The sequence below is a fragment of the Callospermophilus lateralis genome, chromosome X (assembly GCF_048772815.1).
Source record: "Callospermophilus lateralis isolate mCalLat2 chromosome X, mCalLat2.hap1, whole genome shotgun sequence".
NCBI lineage: Eukaryota > Metazoa > Chordata > Mammalia > Rodentia > Sciuridae > Callospermophilus > Callospermophilus lateralis.
This window is the reverse complement of record NC_135325.1, coordinates 101,051,507-101,064,975: the sequence shown is the minus strand read 5'-3', so window position 1 is coordinate 101,064,975 and position 13,469 is coordinate 101,051,507. Positions and strand designations below refer to the sequence as shown.

General features: G+C 34.5%; 1 protein-coding gene across 3 annotated transcripts in view; it reads left to right on the top strand.

Moving 5' to 3' along the window:
• Window positions 1-13,469, top strand: part of Tenm1 (teneurin transmembrane protein 1) — a 529,849-nt gene that overhangs the window by 217,852 nt on the left and 298,528 nt on the right. For all 3 annotated transcript variants that reach the window (XM_077107670.1, XM_077107669.1, XM_077107668.1), the window contains exon 5: window positions 9,883-10,121. In XM_077107670.1, the coding sequence (XP_076963785.1) occupies window positions 9,883-10,121 (239 nt within the window). The remainder of the gene's footprint in view (window positions 1-9,882; window positions 10,122-13,469) is intronic.

The following is a 13,469-nucleotide window of genomic DNA, read 5'->3' as shown; positions in this document are numbered from 1 at the left end:
CTTGTAATTGCTATAATAATAGCCAACAATTCTCTCTTTCTTTGTCTTTCTTCTACCTCTTAATGATATACCAAACCAAATCAATATCAACACATTGGACCACTTACATTGTCTCAAAAATCCAATTGTTTGCCTTCATAAATATGCAAAGAATTGAAGATTTTGTCTCCAAACATTGAGTAAAACAGCCCCATACTGTTAAACTTCCCATATGAACATATCAGAGTGTTGCTTTATAGGATTAACTATATGTAAGTGACATTTTGTCACCTCAAAAGTAGGGCAGGGGCAGGGAGTTAGGAAGGCGACTCCATTATGCTGCCTGCACAGTACTACACTTCTTGCTTACTGGTAAATCAGATGGCCAGAGGGGAAAACACAGGCTGGGATTGCTAAGCAGACATTAAAGAAGAAATCTTCCTTTTTATGGCACAGATGAGATTATTTCAAAGCCTGAAAAGGGAAGCACAATCAAATGAAAAGAGCACAATGTTATGAGTCACTTCTTCAATAAAATATAGTTATTCTTATTACTATTTATATACTATTTCTTCATCCTGGGGATAATTTAGGTGCCTTTAGCAGTAGCAATAACTCTTTTAGCTTCTCATCAAACTAAAAGGTAGCTTCTTTGTAATGCTTACCCATGCATCCAAAATAATTAGGATGGTCTTTAAATCTTTCTGCAAGAACATGTTACAAACAAAAGAATAGACATATGTTATATAGTACTGTTTAAACCAATAATATTTGTTGAGCCTGGTCAGTTAACCCAGGTGAATAGAACCTGGTACTAATCTGTTGAAGATTCTGCAGGACAGGTATAATAGAGCAACAGAAATATACCATTTTGGAAATTCCAGATAACCAATTTTATCCATGTGCTTAACAAAATATGTCATTTTTAGGTAAATCACTTTCATCTTCTGGGTCTAAGGTACTCTAACTGAAAAGGGAAGGAATTGGGTTTCTGGATGGTTTCTGAGATGTTCCTTCCAATTCTGATTCTGTAAGCCCTTATTATCACAATCTTGCCATTAGTCCCAAAGGGAACAAGGTAATAATGTGGCTCAATTCAATAAAACCTAAATGCCAAATTCTATACAAGGCATGCTTTTCCTGTGACTTGACAGGCCTGGATTCAAGTTTTAATGTACTCTCTACCTGCACAACCTAGCAGAAGTATTGTAGTGTATTAGTTGAAAACAATGCCTCTGGAGCCAGTTTGTCTGGGTTTGAATTTCGGTTCTACCAGTTACTAGATGCAGAACCATGGGAAAGTTACTTAATTTCTTTGTGTTTTGTTTGTCCCTCTAGAAAATGAAGACACTAACTGTAATAAAGTTGTTGAAAAGATTAAATGATAAAATGCTTTGTGGAATATTTAAAACAATGCGTGGCACAAGCAAGCACTCAAATGTCATCTCTCATCAGTATTATGATAATTATTATTACTTCCACTCTACTTCTATTAAACCTCTTTGGGTCTCATATTAATCATCTATAAGATTAGGATAATAATATCAATTTTGCAGACATATGAGGATCAAAATAATGCATATAAATTGCGTAAGCTGATGCCTGACCTTTCTAGGTGCTCAATAAATCATGTCCACTTAAACAGAAGCAATTGTTGGGTAGTTGGTGCTGTCCAGCAAATTTTCCACTTTCCTCCCCACCAATCTTTTTTATCTTAGTTACAAAATCAATACAAGCTTAAGACAGAAAAGTTCAGGAAACAACCCTCCCATCCAAACATAACACAAAATATTATTTTTCCATGAAGACATAGACTTTTTTGTTTGAAAGATTATGGCCTGACTTCCTTCACTAGGCAATATTTATAAACATTCCTCCTAGTGAACAGATATTCTTTTACAACACAATCTCAAATAGTTGTATAGAATTCTGTGTTTGTAAAATAATTGATATAATAAAATACCAATCATTATTAGGTGGGGATTTTTGTTATTATAAATAACACTGCAATGAATGATTTTTATATACATTGCCATACATGTTTTTCCTGAAAATAAATGCCTATAAGCATAGTTATTGTGTAAACTAATGCATATATATTTAAAGTCTTTGGTACATAGTGCCAAATTCCCTTCCAGAATGACTTGTGAATCTCAATCCCCCCCTGCTACTCAGCCCTTTAAAATTTTTTTTTAATCTAGGAATACAAAATCAAAATTCTCTATTATGGATGTTTCTCATTAACTGGCATGTAGAGTTGTGTTTTTCCCTTTTGAATGCTTATGCTCTTTTTCTTTAAATATGGAATCTAGAAATCATTCTTAAAATCACTCAGTGATTTATGCTTTGGAGCATAGGTTACATGTACAGAGTAATGTTGGCTTTTTACTTAGCAAGGAGGTTATTTTTCATTTTTTATTTACTTTTTCACTCTAATTTGTTATATAGGTGAGCAGAATGTATTACAATTCATGTTACACATATATAGCATAATTTTTCATATCTCTGGTTGTACCCAAAGCAGAGTCATACCATTCATGTCTTCATACATGTACTTAGGGTAATGATGTCCATCGGATCTAACTGCCTTTCCTACCCCTGTGTTCCCTCCCTTCCCCTCCCACCCCTCTGCCCTATCTAGAGTTCATCTATTCCCCCCATGCTCCCCCTCCCTAACCCACTATGAATCAGCCTCCTTACATCAGAGAAAACATTTAGCATTTGTTTTTTTGGGATTGGCTAACTTCACTTTGCATTATCTTCTCCAACTCCATCCATTTACCTGCAAATGCCATGATTTTATTGTCTTTTAATGCTGAGTAATATTCCACTGTATATATATGCCACATTTTTTTTATCCATTCATCCACTGAAGGGCACCTAGGTTGGTTCCATAGTTTAGCTATTGTGAATTGTGCTGCTATAAACATTGATGTGGCTGTGTCCCTGTAGAATGCTGTTTTTAAGTCCTTTGGGTGTAGACCAAGAGTGGGATAGCTGGGTCAAATGGTGGATGCATTCCTAGATTTCCAAGGAATCTCCATACTGCTTTACATATTGGCTGCACCAATTTGCAGTCCCACCAGCAATATATGAATGTACCTTTTTCCCCACATCTTCGCCAACACTTATTGTTGTTTATCTTCATAATAGCTGCCATTCTGACAGGAGTGAGATGAAATCTTAGTTTTGATTTGCATTTCTCTAATTGCTAGAGATGATGAGAATTTTTTTCATATATTTGTTGACTGATTGTATATCCTTTTCTGAGAAGTGTCTGTTCAGTTCCTTGGCCCATATTGCTTGTTTTCTTTCTTTTTCTTTTTTTTTCTTGGTGCTTAGCTTTTTGAGCTCTTTATATACCCTAGAGATTAGCACTCTATCTGATGTGTGAGGGGTAAAGATTTGCTTCCAAGTTGAAAACTCTCTATTTACCTCACGGATTGTTTCTCTTGCTGAGGAGAAGCTTTTTAGTTTGAATCCATCCCTTTTATTGATTCTTAATTTTAATTCTGTGCTATGGAGTCTTATTCAGGAAGTTGGGGCCTAACCTGATACTATGGAGATTTGGGCCTCCTTTTTCTTCTATTAGACACAAGGTCTCTGGTTGTATTCTCAAGTATTTGATCCATTTTGAGTTGAGTTTTGTGCATGATGAGAGATAGGGGTTTAATTTCATTTTGTTGCATATGGATTTCCAGTTTTCCCAGCACCATTTATTGAAGAGACTATCTTTTCTCCAATGCATGTTCTTGGCAACTTTGTCTAATATAAGATAATTGTAATTTTGTGGGTTAGTCTCTTGTGTCCTCTATTCTGTATCATTGGTTTACCAGTCTATTTTTTATGGATAATTTTAACTTTTAGTATTTTCTAAAAAATAAAATATCTATTGGAATATTTTTCTTCTATAAGATTTTAGAAACACAACATTCTATATTTTGTGATTTTTCCTGTAATCTGTATTTTAATGTAGTGACAAGGACCTATTTTTCATCTTGGGCAATTAATGGGATGGCTGATTTTTCATGTTTACCCTTCTTTTTTTTGTTTATTAGCTACACATGACATTACAATGATCTTGCAATTCATACATTTGAATCATTGGGGTATAATTTCTCATTTTTCTAATTGTACAGGTTGCAGAATCACATTGGTCATACAGTCACCTATATAATACATCAATCATAATGTCTATTCTATTCTGCTGCCCCTCCTATCCCCACTACTGCTCCCCTCCCCTCCCATGCTTTCTCTCTATCCAATCTAATGTGATACACTCTTTTTCCTTTTTCTCATTACAACATTATATATGTATTCTGTATAACAATGAGGTTCTCCTTCCATCTTCTGTGCAACTCCCCTTCTCCCTCTTTTTCCCTCCCACCTCTCTTCCCTATTTAGTAGTAGTCTTCTTCTCATGCTCTTCCTTCCTATCCCATTTTGAGTCACCCACCTTATATCAGAGAAGGCATTCGGCATTTGTTTTTTAGGGATTGGCTAACTTCACTTAGCATAATCTGCTCTAATGCCATCCATTTGCCTGCAAATGCCATGATCTTGTTATTTTTTAGTGCTGAGCAATATTCCATTGAAGATAAAGTTGGTCCTAATCTTCATCACGTGGGGGCAGTCCCAAATTCCTTAATAAGACACCTATAGCACAAGAGTTAAAACCAAGAATCAACAAATGGGACGAATTCAAACTAAAAAGGTTTTTCTCAGCAAGAGAAATAATATGAGAGGTGAATAAGGAGCCTACATCCTGGGAACAAATTTTTACCCCTCAAACATCAGATAGAGCTCTAATCTCTAGATTCTACAAAGAACTCAAAAAGTTAAACAACAACAACAACAACAAAAAAAAAAAAAAAAAAAAAAAACAAATAACCCAATCAACAAATTGGCCAAGGACTTGAACAGACACTTCTCAGAAGAGGATATAGAATCAATTAACAAATACATGAAAAAATGCTCACCATCTCTAGCAATTAGAGAAATGCAAATTAAAACTACTCTAAGATACCATCTCACTCCAATAAGAATGGCAGTCATTGTGAAGTCAAACAACAATAAGTGCTGGCGAGGATGTGGGGGGGAGGTACACTCATACATTGCTGGTGGGACTGCAAATTGGTGCAGCCAATTTGGAAAGCAGTATGGAGATTCCTTGGAAAGCTGGGAATGGAACCACCATTTGACTCAGCTATTCCCCTTCTCGGACTATACCCAAAAGACCTTAAAAGAGCATACTACAGGGACACAGCCCCATCAATGTTTATAGCAGCACAATTCACAATAGCTAGAATGTGGAACCAACCTAGATGCCCTTCAATAGATGAATGGATTTAAAAAAAAAGGTGGCATTTATTTCTACCAGTCTATTTTGGTGCCAGTACCAGGCTGTTTTTGTTATTCTTGCTCTGCAGTATAGTTTAAGGTCTGGTATAGTGATGCTACCTGCTTCACTCTTCTTGCTAAGAATTGCTTTAGCTATTTCAGGTCTCTGATTTTTTCCAGATGAATTTCATGATTACTTTTTCTATTTCTATGAGGAATGCCTTTGGGATTTTGATTGGGATGGCACTAAATCTGTATAGTCCTTTTGGTAGTATGGTCATTTTGACAATATTATTTCTGCCTATCCAAGAACAAGGTAGATCTTTCCATCTTCTAAGATCTTCTTTAATTTCTTTCCTTAGCATTCTGTAGTTTTCATTGTAGAGGTCTTTCACCTCTTTTGTTGGGTTGATTCCCAAGTATTTTTTTTTTTTTTTGAGGCTATTGTAAATGGGTTGGTTTTCCTAGTTTCTCTTTCTGAGGATTTGTCACTGATGGACAGAAATGCCTTTGATTTATGGGTGTTAATTTTGTATCCTACTACTTTGCTGTATTAATTTACTAGTTTTGAAATTTTCTGGTGGAATTTTTTGGGTCTTCTAGGAATAGAATTATATCATTGGCAAATAGTGCTAATTTGAGTCCTTCTGTTTCTATCTGTATCCCTTTAATTTCTTTCATCTGTCTAATTTCTCTGGCCAGTGTTTCAAGAACTATGTTAAATAGAAGTGGTGAAAGATGGCATCCCTGTCTTGTTCCAATTTTTAGACGGAATGCCTTCAATTTTTCTCCATTTAGAATGATGTTGGCCTGGGACTTAGCATAGGTAGCTTTTACAATGTTGAGATATGTTTCTGTTATCCCTAGTTTTTCTAGTGTTTTGAACATAAGTGGTGCTGTGTTTTGTCAAATGTTTTTTCTGCATCTATTAACATGATCATATGATTGTTATCTTTAAGTCTATTGATGGGATGTATTATGTTTATTGATTTTCATATGTTGAACTAAGTTTGCATCCCTGAGATGAACCCCACTTGATCGTGGTGCACTATCTTTTTGATATGTTTTTGTATTAAATTTGCCAGAATTATTTTTAGAGGAGAGAGAGAGAGAGAGAGAGAGAGAGAGAGAGAGTGAGTAGAGGAGAGAGAGAGAGAGAGAATTTCTTAATATTTATTTTTGAGTTTTAGGTGGATACAACATCTTTATTTTTATGTGGTGCTGAGGATTGAACCCAGCGCCCCGCACATGCCAGGCGAACACATTACCGCTTGAGCCACATCCCCAGTCCCTAAATTTGCCAGAATTTTGTTGAGAATTTTTGCATCTGTGTTCATTAGTGATATTGTTCCAAAGTTTTCTTTCTTTGATGTGTCTTTGTCTGGTTTTGGCATCAGGGTAATATTGGCCTCATACAATGAGTTTGGAAGTGCCAACTCTTTTTCCATTTCACAAAATAACGTATAGGTATTAGTTCTTCTTTATAGGCTTTTTTTTTTTTTTTTTTTTTTTTAAGAACTCAGCTGTGTATCCATCTTGTCCTGGGCTTTTCTTGGTTGGTAGGCTTCTGATGATGGCATGTTCTATTTCCTTGGTTGAAATTGATCTGTTTAAATTGTGTATATCATCCTGATTCAATTTAGGCAACTCATATGCCTCTAGAAATTTGTCAATGCCTTTGAATTTTTTTTTTATTTTACTGGAGTACAAATTTTCAAAATAATTTCTAATGATCTTCTGTATGTCTAAAGTGTCTGGTATTTCCTTTTTCATCACGTATGTTAGTAGTTTGAGTTTTTTCTCTCCTTCTCTTTGTTAGGATAACTAAGGATTTGTCAATTTTATTTATTTATTTATTTTTGAAGAACCAATTTTTGTTTTATCAATTTTTTCAATCGTTTTTTTTTGTTTTAATTTCATCTCTGATTTTAACTATTTCCTGTCTTCTACTGTTTTGGTGTTGATTTCTTCTTTTCCTAGGGTTTTGAAATGTAATGTTCGGTCATTTATTTGTTGACTTTTTCTTCTTTTAAGGAATTAACTCTATGCAATGTACTTTCCTCTTAATACTGCCTTCATAGTGTGCCAGAAATTTTGATATGTTGTATTTGTGTCCTCATTGGCCTCTAAGAATTTTTTAATTTCCTCATTGATGTCTTTTACAACCCATTATTCGTTCAGTAGCATACTGTTTAGTCTCCAGGTATTGGAGTAGTTTTATTTTTTATTTTATCATTGATTTCTAATTTAATTAGAAATCTTTAAGCTGTGATCTGATAGAATGCAGGGTAGTATCTCTACTTTTTTGTATTTGTTAAGAGTTGCTTTGTCGCATAACATGTGGTCTATTTTAGAGAAGGATCTATGTGCTGCTGGGAAGAAAGTATATTCACTTGTTGAAGGATGAAATATCCTATATATCTCAGTTAAGTGTAAGTTATTGATTGTATTATTGAGTTGTATAGTTCTTTCTTCAGTTTTTGTTTGGAAGCTCTATCCAGTGGTGAAAGAGGTGTGTTAAAGTCACTCAGAATTATTGTGTTGTGGTCAGTTTGACTCTTGAACTTGAGAAGAGGTTGTTTGATGAACATAGATGCTCAGCAAGGAGGTTTTGTTTGTACATTTAATTGTAGCAACATAATGTGCTTTGTTCCAGATGGCATAGAGTAGTTAATATTAAGGACTTTTGAGCCCAAATGACTTGAGTTCCAATTCTGCCATTCACTTGCCAGATAAATTTATGCAAGTTGCTTAACATCTATAGGGCTTCATTTCCTTAAATAAATAATGAAGCCAATAAAATGACCTATTTCATATGAATGAAGGCTAAGTTAGATAATGACTTCAACACAACACATAGCACCTTGCCTTCAGTTGGCATAAAGTGTATGCAGAAAGAATTATATTTTCTGTGCTAGTCAGGTTTGTGTCACTATGACTAAACATGCCTGACAAGAACAACTTAGATGAAGAAAAGTTTACTCTTGGGTTCATGGCTTTAGAGTTTCAGTCCATGGTTGGCTAAGTCCATTGCTCTGGGCCTGAAGTGAGGCAGAACATCATGACAGAAGGGTATGAAAGAGGAATGCTGCTCACATCATGGCATGCAAGAAGCAAAGGGTTGAGGACAAGATATAGTCCCCACAGGCATGCCCCCAGAGACCTACTTCTTTCAGCCATGTCCCACCTGTGCACAATTACCACCCAGTACAATGGCCTTTTCAATTATTAATCCATCACATGGAATAACCCAGCAATTAGTTTATGGCTGTCATCACCTAATCATTTCACCTCTGAACTTTGCTACATTGGATAACCCATGAGCTTCTGGGGGGGACACCTCTTATCCAAACCATAACACTTTCACTTATTAGTTTTTGGCAACTCCTTCCAGGTGAGTATATCACTAATATTTAAGGAAGATCTACGTTACAATATTTACAAAATAGTCAATGATCATCCTGCAGTAATTCAAATATGACAGCAGCATGACCCCATTTGTATGAAGTTCTATGAGAATCAATATGAATGTTCAGTGGAAAAAATAAAGAATAATGGTTGTATCTGTTAATGGAGATAGCAATGTACTTAGAAAAGATGAGATGGAACTTCCCAGTAAAATGAGAATGTTCTGCATCTTGATAGGGGTTTAGTTTGCAAAGGTGATTGCATTTGTCAAATTTCACAAATGTGCACTTTAAATTGTTCATTTGATCATGTAAAAAATAGCATTGAAAAAACTGTAAAAGTATCAAACTCTAGATAATAATGTGGAAGCTGAAATATGTAAAGGGAAGTATACTGATGTAAGCAGTATGCTTCAAATTGCTCAAATACCTGAGAGGAACTGATGGATAGAAGAGTGAAGTGATGTGTAGATGGTTGATAAAGTGAATATGGTCAAATCTTAACTGTAGAATCCAGTTGGTGAGGATATGGGTGTTTATTATAAAATTCTTTGGCTTGACTCTGTGCTTGATAATTTTTTAAGATGAAATTTTGGGTGAAAATATGAGAAAAAGCTAGCCTACAAGGTTTGATATTGAGGAACGCTGGTGTTCAGCCCATTCTAATTATCAAAATGCCTGATGATATTCTTTCTGTATTGAATGGAAGACAGGAATATAGTGAATAATACCAAGTGTTGATTGTTAGTGCTCACTAGCCAGGGAGTCAGGAAATGCAAGACTTCTTTTTAAAAATATTTTTTAGTTGTAGATGGGCCCAATACCTTTATTTGTTTATTTTTAATGCGGTACTGAGGATTAAACCCAGTGCCTCAACATGCTAGGTAAGAGCCCTACCACTGAGCTACAAACCCAGCCCTGCAAGACTTCTTTGTTCTTCTTAATGGTCTAAATGAGGAAAGCTGTAAGTGAGAAAAGAAGACAGAGACCACTGGAGGCACTTTAAAGTTCCCTCTTAGATATATGAGACTTTTGCTGGGCTCCTCTGATTCCTCTGAGCTTTGTCATAGTATTATTTGAAATTAGTGGAGCTTATGTTTTTATGGCAGTGGGATTTGGTATTATAGCCCAAACTTTTTTGTTTTCTCCCCCACAGGCATTTTCTGTTCAAACATGGATCCGGTTCATCTGCTATCTTCAGTGCTGCCAGTCAGAACTACCCTCTGACGTCCAACACCGTGTACTCACCCCCTCCCAGACCACTTCCTCGAAGCACCTTTTCTCGGCCTGCCTTTACCTTTAACAAACCTTACAGGTGCTGTAATTGGAAGTGCACAGCCTTGAGCGCCACTGCAATTACGGTGACTTTGGCCTTGTTACTAGCCTATGTGATTGGTAAGCCCTTTCTAAACATGCCTACGTTTTCTTCTTAATCAAAGTCTTATTTTACTTGTGGTGAGGGCTGCGGGATTTCTCTCTCCACTTTGGGATGTAAAAATTTGGATCACAGGTTAGTATTATAAATAACAAATGGCTTTCTAGTTAGTTTTTTTTTTTTATTTCTTAACCTTAAATACTGCTGCAGAGAGTAAGGAATGGTCTTTGAGAAGAAATATTTATACTACTAACACAGTCTTATTGATTGCAATTACTGTAGTTAACCATTTTCCTTTCAATTAAAAGGTTGTTATGGTTTTCTCATTAGAAGTCATAAGTACTAATCTACAATAGCTTCTTAAATTACAGTTAAACAATAATACTGCCACTGAATTTTCAGGTAGCAATTTCATTAAAGCAGTAGTTATTTGCAAGCTATCAGAAAATCCAGTGCATAATTTTTCCTAAGAATTCAGATTTTTACACTGAGATAAAAAATGTATCCTTATTTTCATTAGGTAATTGAAAATTGTGTGGTTACTATGTTTGGGAAAGTAAAGCAAAAAACAGTTGTAAGGCACTCTTTATACTTAAAGGAAAAATATTGCTGCTGTTCTTGAGTAACCCTGATTAAAGTTACCCTCATTTAATAGCAAATTGTATTGATTTTTCTGGGTGGAATTTTATTTTGACTTAATATTAATTTCCTTGCTTGAGTGGTTCTGAAGTCTAAAATGTAAATTAAGAAACATGTATTTTGTGAAAGTACTATTCTTAGAATGCATAAAATGTCATGATAGAAAAAATATTCTATCCAGATATCGCACTAGTAACTTATTTTCAGGTTTAATCCAGTTTGCTAATTGAAGAAGAATTACCCACTAAGACACATGAATATGATTCTGAGAAGTAGTTAAAAAGGGATTTGGCCTTTATTATAAATAATAAACTATATTTGGTGGTTTCCATTTAACTAGAGAGTGCACAATAAGAGAGTTCACATAATCATTTTCTGTTGGACTCATAAAATAGGCAACAGTAAGTAAAAAAAAACATACGTTTCGTAGGAAAATTACTGAAGATGTCAGTAGTATAGGATCATAGCCTATGCTGATGTTCAGGTTTCTCTCTTTTATATTTCCATCACACATTCTAGATACATTTAAATAATGTTTGTATTAAATGTGGATATTACCCTATGATATCAAAATATATCTTTTATCTCAGGTATTTCAGGATAACTCAACATGTATGTTTATTTGGTTTGTAATAACCTGTAATATGAAATACTGCTTAAGGGATGAAGGTGGGGGATGAGAAAGTATTGCAACTCAAAATGATTTTAATATGAAATCATTCAATATAAGAAATAATTTGAGAAATTTATGTATAATTAAAGACCATTTAAAATGTTCTCATTCAATTATGAGACCAAATTTTGCATTATGGATTCATTTCCATTACCTTTTTTCCCAAAAATTTTGCTTTATTTGATCCATTTTCTATTCTAATTTGTTATATATGACAGCAGAATGCATTATAATTCATATTACACATATAGAGCACAATTTTTCATATCTCTGGTTGTACACAAAGTAGAGTTACATCCTTATTGTCTTCATACATGTACTTAGGGTAATGATGACCATCTCATTCCACCATCTTTCCTATCCCTGTTCCCCCTCCCTTCCCCTCCCTCCCCTTTTCCCCTTTGCCCTATCTAGAGTTCATTTAATCCTCCCATCTTCCCCCCGCCCCCCGTGTGACAGAATATTATGGATCAGCAGCCTTAATTAGAGAAATCATTTGGTTTTTTTCATTTCCACTACCTTTTAGTGCACAGAGAGATAATGTTTTAGATATAAGAATGAACACCTGGTATAAACAAATCCAAGTAATAGCAAACTCATTCATGCATTTATACTACATTCATAACTGTATTTCTGCTTAAATATGTTATGATGGCTATTCCTGGATCAAAATTTTCATTATGTATTGTGAGACATGTTTAATTAGGATGTGTATTTATTCATTTAATAAGTGAAAGTAGAATTCATTCATTTAAGGACTGCCTTTTTGAATAGGTAAACAATGGTATATCAACTTGGCATGACAGTAAGGCAGTGTAGATTACAAGTAAGGTTAAGAGCATAGATATTTAAGCCTCTGCCACTTAAATATGTTACCTTGAGCAAATTATGTAACATTTTCAAGCCTCCAATTTCTCATCTGTAGAATAATTATTAAATAGTACCTATAAGATAGGATTGTGATGAGCATGAAATGAATTAATATAAACAAAGCACTTGGCATAGGGCCTAAAATATTGCAAGTAGCCTACAAATGTTAAATATTATTATTATTACTAAAATTCACTAGTCCTGAGAATTACCCATGACTGTTTTACTGAAAAGGCTTGGCACATAACATCCCTGTCAATAATATCTGTTGAAAAATGAATTATGCTAATTTATTTGCATGTATTAGCTCATTTAATTCTCTCAACATTCCTTAAGAGTATCAGTTTTATGAGGAAACCGAGGCACAACAAATTAAAGAGGTCATATTACTAAGAAGTGAATATCCTGAGCTTTAAGAGAGAGCAGACTGATTCCAGAGCACACACTCTTGAGCACTAGGCCTAGTCGCCTTTTTTTTTTTTTTTTTTTTTTTTTTTTTTAGCACTCTAGCAAATGTTATACTTCATTTACTTCTTGGACTACTAAATAAATCCACCAGATTTTTTGCTTTAAGTTACAAATTCAATTAGTTGTACCACGTCTTCAATTGCAATGGTGAGTGCAGCTGATAGGTTGATGGTAAGAATTATCTTTTGAAATTATTTAGCGTGCAATTTTCTAGATGCAGAAATATCAGGCTAAATGCTGGCACAGGAGGGTTAGTGAATGAAAAAATGAGGAGATGTTTATGGCTAACACTGTAACTTTCTTCCTGTTTCTGTCACAATCTGGACATTATGTGACTTTGGATAAATCAGTAAAAATCTCTTCCTTGATTTATCCCATCAGTGCTATATTGCTGACCATCTCAGGAGGGTAGAATAAGAATTCATAAATACACATTCAAGTGAAAGATGCCCCATAAGAACTGTAATATATAAAATGATTTTTAAATGGCTTTCTGTGGTTGAAATAAAATAGTATTATATTTCAAAATATAAAACCATTTCACTTTTGACTCTTGTTGAATCTGTAAGAGTCATCATTTTTTTCAACCCCTTTTGCAGTTGCTATATAACCCAAGTAAAATCTTTCACTGAAACTATTTACTGTTTCTATTTCCCATGCAAATTCCTTTCTGCTATTTCATTTTCCTCTATTATCCATTATATATAACCTTTAGATA